Raw genomic sequence first — 25,294 nt, 5'->3', positions numbered from 1 at the left:
ATAATCACAAATGAAAGTTTGTGTACATGTGGAAAAGTGGGGAGATTGGGTTGCTTTGTAAAATAGACACGGAAAAGGCTTACAACCAATCGGATTGGGGTTTTGGGGTGGTGTTCTAGAGAGTACGGCGGCTGTTGGAGAAAGATGTAGGGGATGGATATTGGAGTACATCTCTGACCCAAGCTTTCTTATAATTACTAAATGGTGTCTAGTACTTCTTTTTGGTAGCTCGGGAGGATTTTGGCAAGGGGATCCATTATCACCCTTTTTGTTCACTATGGAGGGGGAGGAGTTCAGTAGTATTATAAACAATGTTAAGGAAAAGGGATTGATAGACAGTGTGAGTGACTGTAGGCAGAAACGAGCAAAATCTATCCATCACTCACCTCTAGTTTGTGGATGATTCCTTTATCTTCACCAGGAACTCAAACCTGATGCACTTAGATTATCCTTAGATCGTTAGTGAATGTTCAGACTCCATAGCAAATTAAAGAAGAGTATTCTGGTTGGTTTCAACTTTCAATCTACAGCAGAGGGCCCATTATTTGGTAGGACTGGTTGGTTGTAAGGAGGAATATCTCCATACATATTCTTGGGTCTTCCATTAGGAGGTGGCATACCATCAAAATTATTGCGGGCCTCCACTGTTGAGAGGATGCAAAGGAAGTTGACAGGGAAGAAAAGTAATCTACCATTTGGAGAGAGGATAACTTTGATTAAAGCCTTGACCAAAATTGCACACTTCTTTTTTGTCTCTTTTCAACATACCCAAGTAGAATATAAGAAGGCATAGAATTGAGAAACTAAGAGTGCTTTTCCATGGGAAGGGATGAATGAGGGGAGAAGAATGGAGCATATAGAGAATTGGGAAACAGTGTGCAAGCCTAAACATAAGGGATGCCTAGGGTTGGGAAATGCAATTCTAAGAAACAAGCCATTGATGGGGAAATGGTTATGGTGGTTCGTGGGGGTGGCATTATGGAGGGAAGTCATATATGGGAAATATTGGGGGGGGGTAGGAATGTAGAGAGATATGTGGTGATAAAGGGTTTGGGGCCTGGCTGTCAGTGTGTCAAATTAGAAATGGGCTTTTACTGGGGATAGACTTAGGGTGGAAAAGGTAGGCGGTATAGTATTTTGGGTAGACTTTGGTTAGAAACTTGTCCTTAACTTCCTCATGCCATGGTTTTTTGGGCCTTCTTATGCTAGTGAGAGTGGAGGGTAGGGAGGCAAAAGTTTCAGATTGTTTTAAGAAGAAAGTGGTCATGGGGTGGGTTTTTCTTAGGTACCTCATGGAATCAAAGTTTCGTAAGTGTTCATAGGCTGCTAGGAGTTATTGAGGGGGTTTATATCTCACTAACATAACTAGATTGTAAGGTGAGGTCTAAGGTGGCACTGGAATTTCAGAGTCTTCCCAGTGAAATCATTTGCTCATTTCTTTCACTAGATGCAACGGGAATGGAGCTCTCAGGTCCCCTCTAGATTCCAAGGCTTTTGACACAAAGACGCTTGGAAGGATCAACACTTCCAATGTTCTACAAAGAAAGAATTTTTGTTTCTCCAACAGGTCCAGCATGTGTAAATCAAGGGAAGAATTGAACAATCACATTTTCATTCATTATAGCCCAGCATGTTTAGGAGCATGGTTTTTAAATGGTTCGACACCAAGTGGAGTTTTCTTAATTCTCTAAGAGGAGTCATTTCCTTTGGTCTGTGACTCGGTTTGCAGTCTTTGGATCTTATGGAAGGAGCTCAACCAATACGGTTTTGAAGACATACGCTCAACAATCCAGAAGTCAGTTTTGAAATACATTCGAGAGGGAAATGACAAATAAGTACACATACTCCCATCAGAATTGTAAGGAGAATTGTACTTTGTAGTACCAAAATGATAGTACGAATTACGAAACAAGACAAATATCGTGACACCGAAGGTGGGCTTTTTCCCCGGTGATAATGACATCAAATGTACAAAATTGAGGTCAGGATCTTCACGCTTAAGTATAAAAAGGGAAACGAAATGAATAAAAAAGCCCATGCATTCCATGATATCTAAGAAACTGCGAGCAAGTCAAGAACCTTGAAAGGCTATTACCCAAGGTATAAGAACGACGAAGCAAACACATTCTTAATTTTCTCAATCCACATCTTACTCCTTGATTCTGTACCCAATCACCGAAACCACAAGGCTAATACAATATAAAAGTTTTCATCAATGAATTTATAAGAGAAACATGCACAGCAATATAGCAAGAGGTTTCTAGCGGGAGAATCCTAATTCAACAAATAATGGATGCGGAAAGCAAGTGCAATCTATGATTTTCTCCAACTTTTATGATCTGAAGTAAAGAGATTCCCTAACTGTTTGTGCTCACATAAAGAAAACAATCACCCAACCATATAAATCAAAACATAAACATTCATTCCCATGAAGCAAAGGAAACAAAGAACTCAGCTATTGAAGTTAGTTTATATCTAAATTTTCTATAACCCATCAACTCTAAAAAAACAAATGAGAACTCATGAGGCCCTCTACCCAAATTCCATTGCATAGCACCAACAACATTGCTGTTGAATGTAAACCAACAGACAGAAAATGTTCAAATGCAGATGAATTCAAAAAGTTAAAAACAAACAACCAAAATGCAAAAGATGAATCAGAAATAGAGCTGGCTCTGAACCTGCAAGTGCCACTTGTGATTATACATTCTTATTCTTCTTCATCTTCGAAGGTGGCCATCTTCCCTTCTTCCTCATTCGCCTTTTACGCACAAGCCGTTTCCTCCGCAACCTTATCTTCTTTGCAAGTTTCATCCTTAGCTTCTGTTCGAGCTTCAACTGGAGCTTGGATTCCAATGGAAGATTTTCAACCGACACGGCCTCTTCAGGCGCCTTCTTAGGTGTAGATACACCCTCTGGATCCTTTCCTTCTATTTCAGACGAAGCTCGAACAATTACAACCTGTCTTCTGTGAACAGGAGTATAGAACCAAACTCCATTGAAAGATGTAGACTGAAAATTGAGGTTTTTCCTCTGAAACCTGAATACTGGAAGTCAATGCAAAATTCAAAATGTGGGTTTATGTCAAAATCGTACATGAATGTATCTGTTGAAGTATAAATGATTAAAGAACACCAACTATAACAGCTTAAGCTTTTGGAGTAATTGGTTGTTTTCACATGGTACCAGAGCTATTGCCTCATGGCAAGTCTAGGGTTGAAAACCCAACTACTCCTTGATATTAAAATTCCACGTGTACAGCCAACTCAAAGAAAAGAGGGGTCATACATAAGGGGGAGTGTTGAAGTATAAATGATTAAATAACACCAACTCTAACAGCTTAAGATTTTGGAATAATTGGTTGTGTTGAGTTAGGCGTCTTGAATTCAACCCAATTGGGTCCAAAATATTTGTGAAACGGGAAGTGGCCTCGGCCTGACCCGTTATTTTAGTGAGTTCAGCCCGGTTCGAGTAATGACCCGCTTTGTATAAGAGGTTTTAGGGCTTATTTTGTATTCTTGTTGTTAAGAGGGTTGAGAGCCCAAAACGAGAGAGAAGGGTGTCCAAGAGTTTCTGGGTGGGTTTGGTGAGAGAAACTGATTTTCTCTTGTAATATCTAGTTCCTATAGTGGATTTTCTCCTCCCCTCTACTGTGGAGGTAGGCCTGACGTTGAACCACGTAACTTCGTGCATTTGCCTGTGCTTGCCTATTTCATTTTGCTTTGCCATTGAAATTGCAGATTGCTACTAACAGGTTTTTTCACAAATTTTTTAATTTTAAACACAATAGGTTGTTTCACATGGTATCAGAGCTATTGCCTCGCGGCAAATCTTGGGTTCAAAACCCAACTACTCCTTGATATTAAAATTCTGCGTGTATGGCTAACCAAAAAAAAGAGGGCCACACATGAGGGGGAGTGTTAAAGTATAAATAATTAAATAACACACTTACTCTAACAGCTTAAGCTTTTGGACTAATTAGTCGATTCACAGTATCTGAAAGACCAGACATACAAAATTTAGATGTTCTAAGAGGAGAACAATGCAGTGAAAAGAAATTAGGACTTCAAAATGAGGTAAGAAACAAGTCAATAGAGCTAAAACAAAAACACTGGAAGAAATTGAGAGCTATTAAAGGAGAAAAAAGGATATCGAACATGAAATGAGGGTAAGATACAAAGAAAGATATGGAGAAAAACATATAGAGAGAGAAATCCATCGGTTAGAAAGACAACCCAAGTGGAGAAAGCAAGACAGAATCGAAGAAACGACCATAGAAGGGAAAAAAATTTAAAAAAAAAGTCTCATCAGATAGAAATGTAGGAAGACGTATGAAGAAAAACCAAGATGAACAATAACAAAAATAATGGACAAAAAAAGAAGAAAAGAGAAAGAGAGAACTATTTAGAATTAGTGAGGTTGTGCAGAGAGACTTACTGGGATTAGGTAGAATCACCATTGACGGAGAGGGAGAAGGAGAAACGAAGAGGGGGGAGACAAGGAGAGAAGCCATGTGTTTTTTTGTGTGTGTTTGGATAGTTTTTGGATAACAACCTCTTGTGAGGATAAAGGAGTAGGGGTATAAATTGACCCACTGGGTTTGGGCATGACAGTTGGATCCGAAGTGTGTCCATTGGATCCACATCCTAAAGTCTGAAATTATAATCAACCATGGCCCAGACAGAATCCGATTAAGTACCCTAGATCCTACTAGGGGTGCAACTTGGGTTGGGTTCAACCCAAAAAAAATCAGGTCCGGTTGGGTTGAGTTCGGGTCAGGGCTTGGGCAACCCGACCCAAGTGAAACCCGAGATTTTTATTAATTATTTTTCAGTAAGCTTAAAAACTCGATCTGGGTGGGGTTGGAACTCGTGTTGGGTCGGGTTCGGATTGAGTACATGGTTCCTAGGATCTGGTTCAGGTTGGCATCAACCCGACCCACCCCGACCTGAGTTGCACCCTTACTAAATCCGAATGGTCATATTTATTTGTTCATTTGTGTATCTTCATGAGAGATGTTTTTGTAGAGTTTTTAAAACTCTACTCAAAATGACAAACAACATTATACATTTGTGCCTTTTGTTTTGATGATGATTCCCCCATCTCTGAAGTTTCTTCCCTATTCCATTCCCTAATTCTGTCCTAAATGAGTATCAGGCAAGTTAGAACTAGACCTAAGAGACTTCGATGGATGGACGGCCTAATTTGGACCGTAACCCAAGCAGATCCAAAAAAGTACTCTAAAAAGATTCTACTTATAAGGGATTTGAATGGATCGTGACCAGGACATAAGTGGATCTGATCTGAAGCGGATCCAGAAAGTACTCCGAAAAGGATTCAACTGATAAAGGATTTTAAACACGAATTTTTAAATGGTGTAAGGCCTTACAAGTTACAACTATCGTGACTAAGATATAAGGGTATTTTAGTTATTTTCCATCATATAAGGGTTTTTTTTTATTATTTTCCTTTAGATTTGGGTATTTTAACATTTTTAAAATTTTTTAAAAACAATCTTATTTTTCTATTTCTTCTCATCTTTTTCATATAAAATCAGTATAATTCACAAAAGTTGTAATTTTATATAAAGTTTCTAAAATTCATGTAAGGTAGTAGAATGAAAATAAAATGATAGAATTGACATAGAGTTTTTGTGGATTCACTTAAAAAAATATTAAAAATAAATAAAAAAAGACAAAAAAACTAAAAGAAAAATACAAAAATACCCCCGTCTCATGAAAAATAGCCAAAATACCCTTCCCTGATGATATTTTTCATGACATGGGCATTTTGGTTATAATCATAGAAAGGTATTTTGTTATTTCCCTTTAGATTGGTGTATTTTTACATTTTTTTTTCCCTCACAAGGTATTGATTCGTCAAATTATAAGATACTTACGATATCCTGTGCTCGAGAAGGCTCCCCAATTCCTTGGCTGCTGCACCTTGCCTTGTATTTAGTTCTCTTACATTAGACCCATGAGAAGGTATTTATTTTGGTTTATCACGTTGGGATAAATTCACCCACTTGAACATTTTCCTTTTATTTTTTAATTAACAGGTAAAGAACTAAATACCGTGGCTGCCACCAAAGCCTCACTTGACAACGAGAGAGATAGAGCATTTTTAATTTATTTTTTTCCCTGTGTCTAAGGGGCTGTTTGGATACGCAGATTTTAGAATCTTGGATTTCCTCAGAATCGTAGTTGGGAGATGGGAGAGTAAGGAGACCAGCCGTCATTTCCTGATTTCTTGCCCTTCTGTTCATCAGCAAGAGAGCAGATCATCCCATGTTTCCAGATTTTAGAAACCTCTGGATTGGGGAGAGATTTCTAAAACCTGGATTCCTTACTTAAAATCCAAGATTCTAAATAGAAGCGACATGGTGGGTCTCCTTATTATTGTCTCCCAACTACGATTTTGAGGAAATTCAAGATTTTAAAATCCGTGTATCTAAATGGCCCCTAAAAGAGCTGAACAAGCCTTTCGCCCCCACAAGCTGATTTGGCGAGCCGGCCACCCATCTGATGAACTCCACTTCAACATCCACCGCACTGGACTACCCTAGCCGTCAATTAATGGGATTTTTTCCCCATTAACGGTGGATGCTCGTTCATTACAATCTGTTTAAATGCTACTGTTTGAACAATCAGGATGGCTAAATCAAATTCTGCTAATACCTAGGTATATGCTCAATCTCAATCAGGGGAGGACCTGATTAAAGATCCCATAAAATGCAACTATGATTCTATCATTCAAATGCCCCAAAGCATTGCCATGAAGCTGACCAAAAATACTATGCAAAGATTCACAGTATGAGAGATTATCTGATAAAATTTAGTGCAAAAAATTGAATCTAGGATACTCCCACATCGAAACTAACCACTGTTTCTGAATATCAGCTTGAATAACAACAGAGCTTTCTCTACTTACAAAGCCACAAATGATTCCTCTATACTTGAGCTGGAACAGGGTGCTCGGCCGCAGGATAGTCATGATAGCCAGTGACGCCTGTGATGAGCATCCGAGTGTTGGGCTGCAACATTAGTTTCATAATTTCATCAGTCAAGATGCAACAACTAGTGTTTCAGGCGCGATAATGATAAAAAAAAAAAACATCAGAAATTGATGTTTTCTTTCATGAGAATGATTCACTGCAATGGGTCATATCATACTACAAAGCTATGCCCTTGTTACCACACTAATCAAACCCTACTTAATCAATCTGCATCCTTGTATGGTGGGCCACACCTTCATTTCCATGGCCCTGAATTGCTCTGGTTGACAGATCTTAATCATCTGAACACGAGCCTTCAACTGGAAAGTAAAGAAATTTAAAAAAGAAAAAGAAAGGAAAAATAAAACCACCAATTGGCAATTTTGAGTCGAGGCAATCCAAGGCAAGCCATAGGCAGTGTTTAAAAACTTAGACTCGGACGAAAATTCTTAGAGGCGTATCGACCGTATCACCTCAAAGTAGTCCCACTGCTCCCAGATGATTCTATAGGACTTTTCAATCCAACGTGAGTGAGCCAACTATGGCAATTCAATGATTGATGCAGTCAATTTTCATTAACTCGGGTAAGTCAAAGGAGTTTTTGATGGAGCAAACTTGAACTTGAATGAGGACTCATCCAAGGCAAAAAAGAGTCAATTCTGGGAGTTTTTAAACCGTGCCCATAGGTGGACAGTCCAAATTAATCTTTCCAGTGTCAACATCTATGGTAGGATGAGTGTTACATCATACTATGATCCACACATCAAATCATTCCTGTTTGTCCAGGCCTTTTCCAGCATTTCCACACCCTCTTGTTTGCCCTTTCCTAAAAATAGCTGCACTTCCACCTCTTGTCTGTCTTTGCCATCATTCTTGCGAGAAAAAACAAAACAAGGTGGAAATGCTGAGAAGGGGGGTGGATGTATAATTCCACACACACACACACACGCACACACACAAATAGATACATATACATACTACCCTATATGGGCACCATATATATGCATAAATAGATACATATAACACTAGTTAGGCCACCCAACAACAGTAGGTTGGGTGAGTATGCATCATATCAAACGCACACCCTCAGTCATGCCAAACAATAGGTGATAAGACTAGTTTGTCTGTTTAAGAATGTGCTAACATGAGAGAAAGGCTTCACTCAAAGACCTCGCCAGGGGACGGAACCAAAAAAACAAATGGCCAATAGAGGGTTCAAGAGGAAGTGATAGAAGGAGACTCGCCCAGTTTGTGAAGGCGTCAAGTGGAAGTGATTGGACGAGAGTCAAAAGCTAAAGCACTACAAAAAGGGTTGTGAAGGCGACCCTAGTAACATTATTTCATGGGCTAAGGAACAAACAATTGGTTCCTGACGGCTTGCAACAATCATCCTAGAGATCATTGATCGTTGCTCTGTGATTAATCCCCAATTGTAAGTATCACTCATGATTGAAAAATGAGAAAACAGAACGTTTTGGCAAGGGAAGGCTTTGACAGAAGCAAGTTACTAATCGGCAATCTATTCCCAATCGGATAAAATCTTTTAAGCCACGCCGTAATAGGACATCTCGTCCTCCTTTCTTGTAAGATTATGTTGTTGTTCTTTGATAAAAGTTATCATCCTCGGAGAAAAAAAGATTAGTACCTGTCGGTGACCAATATTCCTCCTGTAGTTCTTTTTCTTCTTATATTTGAAGACTATTACTTTGTCATTCAGTCCCTGTGCAGAAGAAAAGAGGAAGTGAGAGGCAAGCAATTTATATAGCTAGCAACAGAAATGCCTACCTGTTCTTCAACTACTGCATGTACAACAGCGTTCTGCACCACCGGTTTCCCAATGTAGGTGTGTGTTTTGGTTCCAACTAGTAACACCTTGCTTAGGATAATCTGCATGAAAAGAATTTGAAAATGGGTCATCACTCATCAGATCTAATAATCTTGATTGAAATTTGAGTAGACATTGTGGATTAAAATCTGAAGAAAATAAAAAGCCAATGCCAGGAGTAGCGCCTATCAAGGTCATAAATTTTTTGAGCATGGATGCAGTCAAAATTGGCAGCAGATTCTAAATTGAGGTACCCAACTCGAGACCTCAATCTTATTTCAAGCCATGATCAGGAAGACCCACAACACCAATATAAAATATATTAAATGAGGAGACACAGCAAAATGAGAATGGGAAAAAGCTCTGCGGACTGACCAGGTCCTCAATTGCGGAGGACCTGCAACATAACACAATAAAAAAATGTCAAGATATCTGAGCCCAAAACGAGAGACCAGCCTTTCTTCAATAAAATATTATTGTTTCACCTAAAATGGACAAATACACAAGTATCAATCAAGTTCCTTTGCTTAGTTTATAGTATTGGCTCGCTATGTTGGAAGTCTCAGTTTCAACTGAATTTTAGATAATTCATATGCTTCAATTAACACATCTATATATTATGTTACCAGTTTTTGGTTCTTATGGAAACTAATGAAGTTTATAGATTATATAGGTTTTGTAGGGAAGCATTGTAACACTGATTACTTATGTTATCCATACTATAATCTTCTACTTATTACAGAGTTTATATTGTATATCACTGTATCATATGTCCATACTAAGTGTATTATAAGGATGAACTGAGCAAGTAAATGCAGAGCAAGTAAATGTATTATAAGGATGAACTGAGCAAGTCTACTTTATATTGTATATCACTGTGTCATATGTCCATACTAAGTGTATTATAAGGATGAACTGAGCAAGTAAATGCAGAATGAATTGAGCAAAGTGAGCTTGGTTTGCCATATTTTGGTGTTAATGACAACAATACTTGACCTTTTCATGGAATGATTAAATACTAAGTATGAAGGACTTGTGAAAAATCTCCCCATTTACGGCACAATAATAGGGATTTGGAGTGAAAGAAACAAAGGATAGCGAAGATAGAAGGGGAATCAAGTCCTTAAATCAAACATGGGGCAAAATGCCCCAAAAATTTTGGGGTGTCGGTGCAAGATCTCTATCAAAACTAGTATGTACTGATTAGAAGTTGTCAAAAGAAGAATAAATTGGAACCGAGAGCAGAGGTTCCACTGCAAAACAAAATCAAACTCAACTTCACTGGAGTTATACATGTAATATGATACAACCACGGGTCATGCTATTTACCAGATATCTTTGAAGATATAGTTTCACTGCAGTTGCTTGTGTAGATATTTACCACAACGATTTGAGGAGTTTAAACTTTAAACTCCATTTACAGACAACTTGAGTGGATGGAAGCCCACAATGGAGCAATCTCTCTTTCTGCAAATAGTTAGCAGTGAAAACCCGCATGGAGAATGGGGCTCCATGCACAGTATGCTTGGGGCTACTTTATGATGTAGGGCAGCTTCCTAAGGCTTTTTAGTTAGTATCTAATTATCTAAGTTTAGTAAGTTAGAGTCTTTAACCTAACTAGTTAGTAGGGAGTTATAATAGGAATTATAGCTAAGTTAGGGGTTAGAGTTTGAATATGAAGAGGAGTTTAAGTGGAGTTATGAAGGAGATAAACTTTATAAATATTGGACCTGAGGGTGATCTACCCTTTTCTAAGTTTAAGTTGAGTTTTTCTTTATCCTTTCCATGTGGCTTCAAGGTTGTTTTTTACCAGGGCTAGATGGTGATCTACCCTTTTCTGCGTTCCGCTGCACCATGTGATATCAGAGTGGTTCCAGTTCTTGCTAGAAGTTCAGTTTCCCTGAGCTTTACCCAGGTTATGCTCGTCATCATCACCCATTACAAGCAGTTTTCCTGCTTCACCATCTCCCACAAGATCATAGTTACTTGCCAAGCTTCATACAGCAGGGGTTTTGTCGTCCATGCTCCATCAATGCTTGAGGTTCTGCACGCCAAGTCATCACTGCTGCTCTTAGAAGTTCAGCAGCCATGACCCCTTTCCAAAGCAACCTTCGAAGGGATTTTTCAAGTCTTCTAGAGGACTTAGGCACGGTGATCCCCTATCTTCATTTCTATATGTGATAGTAGCGGAAACCTTGTGTAAGTTGTTCGACAATGGCCGAGAGGAAGGTTTAATTAAATGGTCTGAAGTTGGGTCTGGATATCTCGAGATCTCTCACTTGCAGGTCGCCGATTATATGTTATTATTCAGCTCTCCCGATCTATTGAAGGTTATAAACCTTAAAGCCATTCTCAGGTGTTATGAGATCTAACCGGCCAAAGATCAAACTTCCATAAATCAAAGGTATTCGCCATCAATATGACTCAGGAACTATCCACGGGCTGGCTGGGGTAATGGGTTGCATAGTGGACCGTTTACCTTCTCCTTACCTTGGATTGCCTCTCGGAGAGGGTAGTTTGAAAAAAAGAGTTGGAAGCCTATTGTAAAAAGAGTTGAAAGGAGGCTTGATACATGGAAAAGAAACCTTGTCTCTAGAGGAGGAAGAATTACCTTTGATTAAAGCGGTTCTAGCCAACATTCCAATTCATCAGTTGTCAGTTTTCAAATGCCCCGTGAGTGTCATTGACAGATTGGAAAAAATTCAAAGGAGATTCCTATAGGGGTGTCGGGTGATAAGCGAGGAATCCCCTTCGTTAGTTGGAAGGAGGTTTGCAAGCCTATTAATAGGTGGTGCAATGCTCTGCCTTTGAAGGAGATTTTTCCAAATTTGCACGCCATGGCAGTATCAAAGGAGGTGTTGGTAAAGAATTGCTTCATTCGTAGGGACAATAGGGTGGTATGGACTCCGACATTCAGAAAGAATTTTTTTGACGTGGAGCTTAAGACAGTGAGTAGACTTTTGGGCACATTGGAAAGGTGCTACATTAAACTTTCTACTGCGGATAAATGAATTTGGATCTGGAATTGTGGGACTCACTTAATGTGATAAGGTGGCTTAAAGGTGAGCACTCGATCCCATGGAGATTTGCCACTTTCTTTGATGAAATCCATGACAGGGTGGGCGGTGCAGCTATATCTTTCCATCATGTCAAGCGGTCAGCTAACAGTGTGGCAGACAGATTAGCCAGTGATGGGGTCTCCAGGGAGAGGATTGAGCAGTTTGATTTTCTCCCCCCTTATCATAGTTTAGGGATTTGTTTTTTATATATCTTTCTTTCTTCCTTTGCTTTTACTTGCTTTATTTGTATAGGCCTCCTCGGTCTTTCTTTGCCTTTAGTAAAATTGGTCACCATTCAAAAGAAAAAAAGGACAGCGCCTTGCAAGAGCTTTAGTGGAAGTTCGAAGTTTTGGTAGAATTCATGATTGGTGAGCACGAGACAGAGCATTACAAAGACGAGGTAACATACAGCAATCATGAGTCATATCTTCTATGAGATGACCCAGCTCTAATTGTCCGGGAGTTCATATACATGCTAAAACAAGAGGACAATCCAGAACAACGATAAGAAGTTTTCAAATCCCTGTGTATGATCAATCAAAAGTTTTCAACACAACGCCGTATACCATTTGGAAAGTATTATCAAGACGAATACGAAAACATGCCATATGTGTTTTTTAGAATGGTGAAAAAACATGCCATATGTTGTGCTATAATTTATTGGTGTATGATGTCAGCCTTCTTCATGGGGGAGTAGTCAAAGCTAAACTTGAGGACGAGTTTCATTTAAGTGGAGAAACTGAGGTAGGATAGTTTCTTAAGTTTTTTTTTTAGTTAGTATCAATTATTTAAGCTTGGTATACCAAGAGCCCTGAACCTAGTCGGTTAGTATGAGTTATTATAGGAATTATAGTTAAGTTAGGAGTTAGAGTTTGAATATGAAGAGGCATTTGAGTGGAGTTAGGAAAGGAGAGAAACTTTATAAATAGTGGATGTAAAGGGCGTATCAAATTAGTTCGTTCATTGAATCAATTTTTGAGTTGAGATTTTCTTAATCCTTTCCTTGTAGATCCAAGGTCGTTTTTACCGGGGCTATACGGTGATCTACCCTTCTCTACGTTCCGCTGCATCACTTTCTAAGAATGAAAAATCATATTTCATTAGTTGGTGGTTGCCAACCACAAAAATCCAAGGGGATCTTGTCCGGTCAACGACTTATCTCTAATAAAATAATAGGTAAATAACCCTGTGGAGAGAGTTGATATTCTTTACGTTGTTGTGTAGTTGACAATAGATGAAAACCCCCTTAAAAGAAGTAAGTCCATTAGCTAGTAGGGATCAGTCCCCATGGTGGTGGGATAAAAATCCACAAAGGAGTTTTGACTCCATGTTAAAGGGAGTTGGGCCATATTGGCAGTGAGAGTTCCGTTTCTCTTGAATAGAGTACGGCCCTCTAATTGAAATGGCTTATGAGCCAAAGTGTAAATAGGATGTATCCTGTAGAGAAGAAAGGCTCATGTAGCGGGTGTATCCTGTAGAGCTATAATTTACCTTGAAAGTGAATCACAATCCACAAAAAGCACTTTGAGCCAGCAAAGGATAGAGGCTCATCTCAGAGGAGCTTAACTACTCAAATGACAGAGATGATTCCCTATAAGTTGGGTTTAGACCCATAAGAAGGGAGTCTTGAGTCTCAACCCTGGAGGCCGATTTGCCAAAAGAGGAGATTTGGTGGTCCCCTTCCCAAAAAAAAATGATACTCCAAAAGGGGAGATTTGTGTGAGTCAATAAATTTAAAGGGGTTCCATAACACAATTCCGGGGATAAGGATAGATTCTCCTTCTTCTTTGAGATACAACTCCAAGTGCAAGGAAATGGATTTGATCACGGTAAAACATATAACATACGTACATAAAGAGCCATGATAATACCTATACATGGATACAGATATGGAAACAGACATGGACATGGGAACAGCGACACGGCTCGGCATTTCTCAAATTTTCGACATGAATATGGATACTTGTATCTCATTACCATGAGATAAGACACAAGAAATATGTACACAAACACCATAAGACTCAAACATATTTAACTTAGAATATAGGATAAATAATAAATTTGAAGTAGCAGCTATGAGACTCACATACTCAAAATTATAAACGAAAGTAAAATTTGAAGTAGCAGCCAGCAGCTAGCAGCTATATGACTCACATACTCAAAATTATAAATAAAAGTATGATACACTAACAAACAAGTAAAAGGCATGATAGTTAATTTGAAGGGAATGACATGTTTGAAACATCGTAGTTACTTTGACCAACAGAAGTATCCATGAAGCATCATGTATGAGTGTCAGTATTGTATTGTGTTGGACACAATACGATGAGCATACATGCATATCCAGGGATCATAGATAATAAGGCCAGAAATACTTGCACAAATGGAGAATTGTGCAATAACATGTAGCTTCTTCGAAACTAGATCTATTACGCTAAATGCATATTAGGCCATTTTCTCGATTTCTTTTAGGCCATAACAGTATTTATGTTTGTTTTATTTATGAAATTTGATTCTTTCATTATCTAACATGTACACCAAAAACATATGAATCCATTATTTCTCTCATAAATATTATCAAATTATCATTTCTTGGATAAATCTTCCTCCACTTCCAATGGTAGAAAATACCAGGATATGAATCTAAATTGAGGGTCCAAGTCCCAGATGAAAAAATTCCTACCAACAATTAAAAGCTTCTCCTGTACATGAAAAGCCCAAAACTGCAGTTCATAAGAAATGTTTATGATTTATGCGAGACAAGCAAGCCAATGCACAATAATCCCACCTTTTCCTCCAAGAAATCAAATAAATATGTGATAAATATTGATAATCATTGACTATTTCTTGGGTTAGAAGCCTCCCTGATTTAAATTTATCTCGGCTCATGACTTATGGTATGGTTGAAGGGAGGTTTGTTCGGGCAACCGTTCTAAGCACATTGGCCCTCAATGGTGCCCTCCACCTCATGATTTCCTTAAACTTAACTTCGATAGAACTAACATTGTAAGCCCTGGACACTCAGGGATTGGAGGTCTCCTTAGAGATGAGTTTGGAGCCACGATTTGGGCCTTCTCCGGTCCCTTAGGATATGCAGATAATGAGGCAGAATTCAAGGCGGCTCTTCAGGGTCTCAGACTAGTTGAGTCTCTTGACTTGGCTAAGGTTATAGTGGAGGATGACTCACTATATGTTACAGGATGGCAAAAGGGCAGCAGGTCTTATCATTATAGATTCGCTCGAGATTAGAGATCGCATAGGAAGGTCTTAGATGGTATTTCAGCATGTCAAAAGGTCCACAAATTTGGAGGCAGATAGGTTTGCAAGGGATGGAGTAGCTAGACATGAGATTGAGCTTTTTCGATTTTCTTCTTCTAGAGGGTCTCGGTCAGCCTTGCATATTCTCCCTTTCTATTAATCGGCCTTGTATATTCTCCCCTTTCTATTAATGATACTTTGCTATTCAAAAAAATATATCGATAATCTATATGAAGTTACGCAATGAAAATCACAACCTGCCCACATATATCATTTCTAGATATGAAAAAAAAATTGTGATAACACTTTTTTTTATGGGTATTGTGAGAAATCTCTAGCAATAAAAAGAGCAAAAAAATTGAGTACCTTATCATTCACATTGGCACCTTTGAGCCTTTGGGTGTAGAGGAACCGTCCTGGGAAAACTATGTACTGGCGAGACCCGATCTGAATTCAAAGAATTTTGAAAAGAAAAATTACAAAAAAATCAAGATAAAAAATATTAAAATGTATAAACCTTACAAAACCAAAATGCCCAAATATTGCATTGATGGGGCAACCCAAACCAAGCGATATTTGCATAATTGAATCTGAACCATTGGCAAAAAATTTAACCCCAAATCGAAGAAACTACTAAATAAATGAAGAATGGAATTGAAGGCCTAAAGTTTTTAGTTACCCACCATGACAACAGCAAACACCTCTTCTCCTTTGGGCATTGGATTTACTTTGAAGCGCTGGGTCGGTTCGGAATCGGGTTGGGAATCGGATTCCATGAGTTCGGTTTGCTCGGAATCGGATTCTGAGTCGATGAGGGACGGTGCTTGGGGTTCGGCTGTTGCTAAAGATGGGACCCACCTCCGAGAGAAAACACGAGAAGAAGAAGAAGAAGAAGGAGGAGAAGGTATGAAGGAGTGAGTGATGGTTTTAAAGGAATGGAGATGGTTGTTGGAGAAAAATGAAGTTGGGGTTTGTTTCTTTTGAAGAGAAGCTGAAGGTACCCAGGTTGAATGCGGTGATAGAAAGCCAATGCTAATGGAAGCCATATTTCTGTCTCACTTGCCTTTTCCTTTGCTCGTTCTCTCTGTTTCTCGTTCTGCTGCTTTTTTTTTTCGGTTTTTGTAAGGGATCATCTTACTTATCCTTGCAGATAAGGAAATTAACATTATACCCTTTTGAAATTATTGGATTATGGCATGTGAGAGTGAGTGCCACATTGTTTGGGTGATCTCAACCGGTAATTTGTTGGGCCCTGATGTAGAAAGGGTGTGCCCAGAAAATCTTCTCCATAGGATGATCCTAACCCTTCGATTTGTGGAGGTTTTTATATTGTGCCGTCCATTTTAAACCTCCACAAATCCAAGTGTTAGGAACATTCTATGGAGAAGATTTTCCGGGCACACACCCTATCTACATCAGGGGCTAACAAGTGAACAGTTTGGATCACCCAAAAAATGTGGACCCCGCCATTTTCTGGGGCTGCATAAGCTGTTGGAACACATTAGGCAAGGCCCTTTAGACTTGTACCATGCCAGACCGGGTCTCACCCAACCCCGTACCTAGTCGGGCTACCACTCAGGACCTTAACATACTATTGCACTTCCACATCTGTCGTCCTCGATGGTCCACTCTGTGATGGCTTTTCACTCTGGCCTTTTTTTTCCCAAGTAGTCATTTCCACAAGTTGTCCCTTTTGCGGCGAACCACTCTGTTGCAACTTCACTTTTGTGGGGCTTTCACTCCGGCTTTTTTTCTTCTTACCAAGTAGTGAGTCCTCCACAGGTTTCCCTTCACTCAAACATGGGACGTGGGTGGCTGCTCTAGAACCAAATGTTAGGTACCTTACCAATATGCCAAAAACTCCATAGATAATGGAACGTGTCAGGCAAGGCCCTTTAAACATGTCTCATACCAAGCTGGGTGGGACCCGGTCCCATACCTAGGCTGGCCCCCACTCAGGATCGTAACAGACACATCCATGGTGGTCCATATGAAGGCCTAACGAATAACCGTTTGGATTTTAAGAATCAATTCTTACTTCATAACTTATTATTGGGCTCAAAATTAAGGCCCTAGTCAAATTTTGGCTTCCAAGAGTTGATTTTGAGTCTAAAATTGATTATTAAATTGAAAATAAACACAATTTTAAATCCAATAATCAACTTCAGAGTCAACAAAAATTCTCAAAATCCAAAATGAACTTTGCCCAAACATAAATTTTGAGTCCAAATACGTAGTCACCAGTCAGTTTTGACTCAAAATCAATTCTCAAAATCCAAAACGAACATGCTCTGAGGGGCAGCACATTGTAATAACTTGAGGTGCCCTGCCACGGCATTACTTTAGATTAATACGAGCCGTTCATTTTATAGACTCTGGTATTGATAGCTTATGACCGAAAATGGATGCCAATCATGTAACATCTAGTAACGTGATATAAATATGAAATGAAATGATATATGCACAACCATGTTTTAATAATTGAACTAACTCAGCTTGTCTTTTATTTTTTAATTCGCTTGTCACAGCTTTTTAGGAACAATAATAACTTTTGACACCTGATTGTTGGTGGGGCCGAAAAAATCCGCCGATAAATCCGCCAATCTACCATCAGCGAACACAAAGAAATATCCAAGTTCTTACACTACAAGATGGAGAACATATATGCCAACAAACCACAATCACAAAGGGAAACAACCACAAGAAGAAAGAATATACGTGGTCCACCACAATGGGCTACTACACGAACAAGGCAGCACAAAAATCCACTGTTTAGAACCAATAATACAATATTATCTCCACAGGTAAAATCCACGGATAAAATCCTTAACCTCCAAGTCTCTACACTAAGTACATGGAAAAACCTTCATTTGAGAAGTAGTTGAAAAATCTTCCACAATAGACAAAATCCAATGGAAAAGAACAAAGGAAGTGAAGAAAAACCCTTGTTTGCTTCACCATAAAAAAGCCTTCCAAGAGCCCAAGAGAAAACCCTCTTACCTCGCCCTAACTTTTTCCTCAAGAAGAACCTTGCTTTTGCCTCACCGCAAAAGCCCTCCTGGAGCCCCAAAAAAAAACCCTCTTACCTTGCCCTAGCATCTTCTCCTCGAGAAAAACCTTGCTTTTGCTCCACCACAAAAGCCCTCCTAACCCAAAAACCCTCTTGCCTTATCCTACCTCTTTCTCCTCTCCTCCGTACATTTTCGTTCTTCATCAAACCCTATCTTCCATATCCAACCATATATATATATAGAGAGAGAGAGAGAACACATCCTACTTAAAAGGGCCGAGTGGGACCCACTTCAAGAATGAAATAAAACCGGTGATTTTGTCTCACCAACTCAACAATTTGTGCGCTTAAAAAAAGTGTTTGTGTAATTATTAAAACATGGTCGTGCTTGTATCAATTCCCAATATGAACTCTTTTTTTATAGTTTTTTGACCATCACTCTTTAACATCATAAAATATGTCTAATGATATTGGCACTACCCTATCTTGATAATTGCACTAACTCATTTTGTCTTTTATTATTTAAATAGCCATCAAATGTTACTACCGTTCCCAAAATGCTATAAGAAGGAGGATTGCAACTCGGGTGGGGTTCAACCAGAAAATAAACGTCAGGTTGGGTCGTGTTTCTTTTGGGTTGGGTTTGGGTTCGGGGTTGAGTTTTACTAATCCAGGTTGAGTTCAGGTCGGGGTTGGGATAAGGGCTTGGCAATGAGACCCAAGTACCCGACAATTTTTATCTCTTTTTTTTAAGTTTTTACTTTGTACATTTAAAGCTTAAAAACTCGGGTCGGGCTCAGGGTTGAAAAAAAATGGTTCCTCAGGTTGTGTCGGGTTGAACTTCATCGGGTTGGAACTCGGGTTCGGGTTCGGGTTCGAGTTTGAGTTGAGTAAATAGTTCCTCGGGTTGGGTTTAGGTTCGCCTCAACCCGTTCGGATGGTTGCACCCCTAGAAGCCAATTAAAAAAGCAAAAGACAAGCTGAGTTTGTGAAATTATAAAAACATGGTAGTCTCAATATCAATAGCCTGTAATAAACATTAATCGACATTAGTATTTCATGATTGGGGTATTTTTTGGCCATAGTTGGATCCAATAATCTCACGCCGATTATTAGGGCTCCAAATCCTCGGAGCAGAATCTCTGTTTCCCTGTCCCAATTCACCCCGGAGGAGGAAGAAGAAACACAGACAAGTATCGTTTGTTTTAATTTTATTATTATTTTTTTCATTTCATAAAGACAGTTAGATCCTCTGTTTGAATATTCAGAAAATGTTGGGGTTATTGTGTGAATTTCGTATAGTAGTGGCATTGGAAACAACCTTTGGAGCCACAATTTTGCAGAGGGTTTCTTCTCCCACATCGAAAAATGTTATTTGTTTTGGCCCTTTTAATTCAAATACCCAAAAGAGATGGAAAAAACCTGTAATTACCGCACAAGCACGTTTAGAGGATAGGACTAGAGATCTCACACTTGATAAGCTGATGACCCATTTTAAGAGATTGAAGATTGTTCTTAGATTGCATGAATTGATGTCAAAGCGTAGGGGTAACTATATATCTGTTCAGTTGCTCTCTAAGTGGAGGAATTTTGTTGGTTTGAATGTAGGGATGGGTATTTTTCTTGGGAAGTATCCCCATATTTTTGAGATATATATTCACCCCATTAAAAGAAACCTATGTTGCAAACTAACCCAAAAGATGGCCAACTTGATCAAGGAGGAAAGTGATGAAATTAAAGCAGCAGAATTGATAATTGTTCAGCGTTTGAAAAAGCTTCTTATGATTTCAACTAGTGGGACATTGCATGTCCACGCACTATGGCTGATAAGAAAGGAATTGGGGTTGCCTGAGGATTTCCGACATTCGATCCTTCTCAATTATCCAAATGAGTTCAGACTAGTGGATCCTGAGATAGTAGCATTGGTGTCAAAAGATGAGAGTTTGGCCATTGCCGAGGTAGAAAAATGGAGAGAGAAAGAATATAGAGAAAAATGGTTAAGTGAGTTTGAAACAAAGTATGCTTTCCAAATTCATTTTCCGACGGGATTTAAGATTGAGAAAGGGTTTCGAGAGAAACTGAAGAATTGGCAAAGGCTCAATTACTTGAAGCCTTATGAGAAAATGGAGGTTGTCCGGGTCCGAACTTGTGGTGGAGTCGAGCGATTTGAGAAGCACGCTGTTGGTATTCTTCATGAGTTTCTGAGCTTAACGGTGGAGAAGATGGTTGAGGTTGAACGGTTATCTCACTTTCGAAGGGATTTCAGCATGGAAGTCAATGTAAGAGAGCTTCTTCTAACACACCCTGGGATTTTCTACATATCCACCAAAGGAGGCACCCAAACCGTCTTTCTTAGAGAAGCGTATAGTAAAGGTTGCTTGATTGAGCCTAACCCTATTTATACGGTTCGTAGGAAAATGCTAGACCTCCTCTTGCTAGGGTGTCGAAACAGCAAGGAATTGAAACATGAGAAGGAATTTGAAGAAAGAAAACAAGATAGAGTCCGCACTCACGTAGGAGGTCCATGTGATGGAGATTGGGTTATTCCCATTTTAGAAGGTTTTAATGATACAACTTCTGATGGGAACAGCGACATCAGTGACACATCTGAGATTGACGAGGAAATGTGATAATTGTAGTAATTCCAGTGCACGCATCAAAGAGTAAGTAATTAGCTCTATCTTGTTTATATCATAGGCTCATAGCTTCCTGACTATTTGTGAAATTAACTATACCGGGACATCAACCAGATCAAATGAACAAATTATATTGATTTTTGTATTAAATTACAATTAATTCAAGTATCTTATTACTTAGTTTTACTTGAACTTAGATATAATATACTGATACAAGCCGCTTTCAAACCTGAAGTATCTTGTTTGTCCCATATTTCCAATTAATGTGGCTGTATAAATGTTGTGATTGATGGTTGATTATCCATTTTTTAAAAATGATTGATAGCTGAATATCTCTATATTTTGTTTCTGACTTTTTGGGTAGCACTTTGAAAATGTTGATTTTCACTTTAAAGATTTCTATACATTCCAATTTTCTACTCGGGTTACATATCCCTATTGTTTTTTATAAATATCATGCCCATTGGTGAATGGATTGAAACAATAAAGTATTAATCTAATTTTCAAGTAATTTGTTTGCTTAAAATGGATAATATTTATATGGTGGATTTTAAAATTTTACAAGGGTGATGCGTCGATAACATGTAAAAGATGTTAACTAGTTTTTTTTTTTTTGGAATGGTAAAAGATGTTAACTAGTGACATCCTACAATTGTCTAACTATCATCCCTTCGATGCACATGATCATATTTTCTTTTGGGTTTATTAGTCTTGGATGCTTGGCACCCATAATCTCAGTTGCAACCTTTTTGTTTTACCATTGAGGCGGTTAGATTCAAACCATATCATCGATCATATTCAGAAGCATGACCTTGACCGACCAACCCCAAGTCATTGCTACTAGAGGCAGTTTCTGAAGACTCCTCTTTGGTGTTTGAGCTCTCTATCTACGTGGATACTTGCAGTTAAGCTCAGTTGGGAACAAAAGTGATGATGTACTACTCCCTCCAAACCAAACCAAGTTTGTTATTCATTTTTTTAATCAGGCATGAAATTTTCTGTACAAATCCAAGTACTAAGTTATTTTCCCTAATGTTTTAAAGCTTAGGAAGACTCATTTGTATTGCACTTGATGCATAGAGAAAATGATGCTAAAAGATAAGGTTTTATAAGTGCTGTATAATAGGAGAAGAGCTAATATGTAAATTCTTTATACAATATACCAAGGAGCCGTACTGCCAATTTTAACGATTAGTTATTTTTTGACAGTATTTAACGTTAGTTATTTTTGTGATTCTTCAATTCTTCCAGTTCTGATTCTTCATTGCTTCCAGTTCTTAGCTCTCTCTCTCTCTCATGTTACTCCTTTCTGGAACTTTGCTTGACAAGGCTCGAAAGATGCCACAAAAATCTATTGATTGCTTTCATCTTTTCTAAGATTTATAGTTGTCTTGTGAATGTGATCAGTCACAAAAACCATTATGCTATGATTCAGTATAGATGGCAAGGTGTGGAAGTCCTTTGAGTCAACCTGTCAGCAAGAAATTAATCATCACAATCGAACATGCATCAGGTATGCTAGAGACAGAGCTTTCATATAGAAAGAAGTAGAGTTCCTGGGGAAAGAGAATGGTCCAGCTCGACTAGATAAATGGGGATGCTGAGAATGGTGGAACTTCAGTTGGGAAGGAGCATCAATTCAATGGGTAAAAGGCAACCCAGCTAGTCCCAATTGGGCAGTCCCAACCCAAGGCTTTCCCATCTATCAACTGTGGCCGAAACCTGCTAGGGGTGACAATCATTAGTTCACTGGTTTGTTGAAATAGCCATACGACCTGGGCATTCAGTAACCGAGTCACATCGCTCAAGTCTCAAAATTCGTTAAAAGAAACTTCAACCCGATGATTGGTTACAGTGATCCCGATCTGCCATGAGATGCTTCCTTCATTCCAGTGGCTGAATTGGAATGCTTGTTACACATTATGGTTGATGGCTATTCACAGCACTTATAATTCTTGGTCAATGGAGAGGAAAGCATACACACAATGTACACAGTGTATTGAAATTTCAATCAAACTCCATCACAACAGAATTGGTACGATATCAAACCAGTTCATATGAAATTCGATGATAACAAATCAAATTCAAGGGAATTTCTATCGTGGGGATAATAGAATGAAACTGAATTAACAATTCAAAAATCCTAAAATAGCATGTGCTAATCAAGGCTATATCACTTCATTTATGTTAGAACAGGTTCATAGGTTCCTTCTATACCTACTCAAGGATCCATTTCCCAAAAAAATATAGAAAAAAAGAAAAAGCCTACTCGAGGATCATTTCTTTGACACCATTCAACAAAAAAAAGGATCATTTCTCTGACCATCTCTGGAGCTATCCCTTGAGCTAGAGTCCTTCATTGTTTCAAGATGTACTCGATCCCAAACATTGATCGTTGCTGGAAGGAGATTTGCACCACAAAAGAGAGGGTGGAGGTTACTGCCCCCAATTGGTCTCCTCCCTACCCGGACTGGTTGAAGCAAAATTTTGGCGGTCAGGTTTAAGCAACTCAGGACCAGCTGACATAGGTGGTCTTCTCGAACACGAGTCTTGTCCGATCAGTATTAAGGATTCTAAAGAAGCTGAGGTGGGGACGATTCTGCAGAGCATAAGGGTCATGGAGATATGAGACTTGGATAATTTGATTGTGTAGGTGATTTCCTCAATGTGTTTCGTTGGATGGATGGGAGATGTTCTCACCTTGGAGATTTGCAGAGATGGTTAACGAGATTTTGGTCCGTGGGGAAGGCCACGCAGTCCGCTTTCAGCATATGCAGCGGTCGGCAAGTAGAGAGGCAGGACGCCTTGCAATAGGGGTGCAACTCGGGTTGGTTTCAACCCGAATTTGGGTTGGGTCGGATTAAGCTTTTCACAAATTGGGTTGGGTTAGGGTTGGGAAAAATCAACCCGAATTGGAAATCAGGTCGGGTTGGGGTGTCGGGCAACCCAACCCGACCCAACCCGAATTGGAAATTTCAAATTCCCATTTAGTAGTGATGTTAATTCCAACATGTACATATGATCCTAGTTTATATTAATATTATTGTATTCCATCTGAAGAAGTTCTGTATGTGTTTTTCTTTTTTAACATTGAAATAGTCTCCACAATCCACAATTGACGGTTTGGATAATCCTATGGTGCGGGCCATACCGTACTTTAATAAAGTGAGGAGTGTGATAATCAAAATATAGTAGTGCGGATAACATTTCCCTTGGTCAATTGTTAGTCCCTGTTTGTTTTGGATTTTGAGAATCGATTGAGAGTAAAAAACTGAGTATTGGTGACTCACTATTGGTTCTCAAAATCCAAAACAACCCGGCTTTAGTTGAGGTGGTCAACTGTTGGTACCATATCAAATCGGGTAAACCCGACCCAACTTAACCCGAATTGGAAATCGGGTTGGGTCAGGTTGAGGAAATTGCAAATCGGGTCGGGTCGGGTTGGCCTTAACCCGACCCAACCCGACCTAAGTTGCACCCCCTACCTTGCAAGAGTGGGAGTTGATAGGCTGTCGCTGGAGATTTTTATCAATTACCTCATTTTTCTTGTTGTTCTTCTCTATGTATCCTTTTGCTTTGTTTCTCTTCACCTCGACCATCTCGGCCGTGGGCTTTGGTTTTTCGCTTTAATAAAATTCCACTATTCTCAAAAAAAAAATGTCACAAATGGTGAGTTGCACACTCAGGCCATGAATGAACCAGCATTTTTGCAGTTTTAAATTCTACAATTACGCATGTATGCTTAGCTTGCAATCTAATTTTCAAAGCCTGTATAATTATTTATTTTTATCATACAGATGCTCATTTTATTGATTTTATTTCCTTTAGATCATCAATAAATAAATAAATTCAAAATTTTTCTACTGTCCTTTGTTTTTCAAAAAAAGAAAAAAGAAAAAAAGAGATAATCATTAAATAAGATGGATGTGAGATTAGCATGGTTTCCAGTCCATAATGTGTATATTTCAAGGTGCACCCTGAGGTAAGGTATTCTGAAAAGGCCTCAAGATGATGATTCATGTGCAGAGATCTGAAGTGCATGCCACTCTAGGGCAATGCATTTTTCATACCCTTCGAGTCTAGTACTTCATTCCATGTGTGCATTGCACAAAGTAGTTGAAGTAGAATAAATCTACGATTGTTGCTATGATACAAGTAATGTAGAACAAATCTACTATTGATGCTCTCGTACCAAATTATGATGAAACATTGCCAACGATACGAACCAGAAGTAGATGGTGGCTTTTGGTTACATAATTTAACAAGACTAATCAAATCTCTATTCAATTCTGAAATAATTCTCAGCAGAAAATATATTATCAGACTCCCTTTTTTGTTGCAAATCAGTAAACCGTATCAACCACAACAAACGCCGCAAATCATTAAACCGTGTCAAACACAACAAACAAAAGTCTGCCAGTATGGATCAGTCTGCCAATATGGATGGAGCATCAAAGAAATATAAGTGTCAAATCAATACAACAACAAATATCTAGCTAGTCAGTACAA

The 25,294-nt window shown here is 38.8% G+C and overlaps 2 protein-coding genes across 4 annotated transcripts; one reads left to right on the top strand and one right to left on the bottom strand.

The window, feature by feature from the left end:
- Positions 1-6,732: 6,732 nt before the first annotated feature.
- On the bottom strand, positions 6,733-16,274 carry RPL21C (Ribosomal protein L21). The gene is made up of 5 exons (XM_077385400.1): positions 15,823-16,274; positions 15,506-15,586; positions 8,783-8,884; positions 8,643-8,717; positions 6,733-7,036 (listed from the first exon to the last, which is right to left on the bottom strand). The coding sequence occupies exons 1-5, from the start codon at positions 16,183-16,185 to the stop codon at positions 6,953-6,955; spliced, it is 705 nt and encodes a 234-aa protein (XP_077241515.1). The 5' UTR covers positions 16,186-16,274; the 3' UTR covers positions 6,733-6,952.
- Positions 16,275-19,220: 2,946 nt separating this feature from the next.
- LOC143881032 (Ubiquitin carboxyl-terminal hydrolase family protein) lies at positions 19,221-21,996 on the top strand. 3 transcript variants are annotated; one of them, XM_077384025.1, is made up of 2 exons: positions 19,221-20,812; positions 21,559-21,996. In XM_077384025.1, exon 1 carries the CDS (start codon positions 19,421-19,423, stop codon positions 20,777-20,779), a length of 1,359 nt encoding a protein of 452 aa, XP_077240140.1. In that variant the 5' UTR covers positions 19,221-19,420; the 3' UTR covers positions 20,780-20,812; positions 21,559-21,996. The 3 variants fall into 3 exon arrangements, with proteins under 3 accessions (XP_077240140.1, XP_077240137.1, XP_077240139.1); XM_077384022.1 differs by having other exon boundaries at positions 21,551-21,996; XM_077384024.1 differs by having other exon boundaries at positions 21,495-21,996.
- The last annotated feature ends 3,298 nt before the right edge of the window (positions 21,997-25,294 follow it).

Source organism: Tasmannia lanceolata, unplaced genomic scaffold (genome assembly GCF_043159265.1).
Source record: "Tasmannia lanceolata isolate RefF3 unplaced genomic scaffold, GAP_Taslan_0.1 ptg000007l, whole genome shotgun sequence".
NCBI classification, from domain to species: Eukaryota; Viridiplantae; Streptophyta; class Magnoliopsida; order Canellales; family Winteraceae; genus Tasmannia; species Tasmannia lanceolata.
This window is presented reverse-complemented; position numbering and strand designations above follow the sequence as displayed.

Bases quoted from the DNA above. Each gene is read 5' to 3' on its own strand.
- RPL21C (XM_077385400.1), bottom strand. From the start codon at position 16,185: ATGGCTTCCATTAGCATTGGCTTTCTATCACCGCATTCAACCTGGGTA. The intron at 15,587-15,822 runs GTGGGTAACTAA...CTTTGAATTCAG, and splicing joins AGGTGTTTGCTGTTGTCATG to ATCGGGTCTCGCCAGTACAT. The intron at 8,885-15,505 runs GTACTCAATTTT...CTTTTCATGCAG, and splicing joins GTGCCAATGTGAATGATAAG to ATTATCCTAAGCAAGGTGTT.
- LOC143881032 (XM_077384025.1), top strand. From the start codon at position 19,421: ATGTTGGGGTTATTGTGTGAATTTCGTATAGTAGTGGCATTGGAAACA.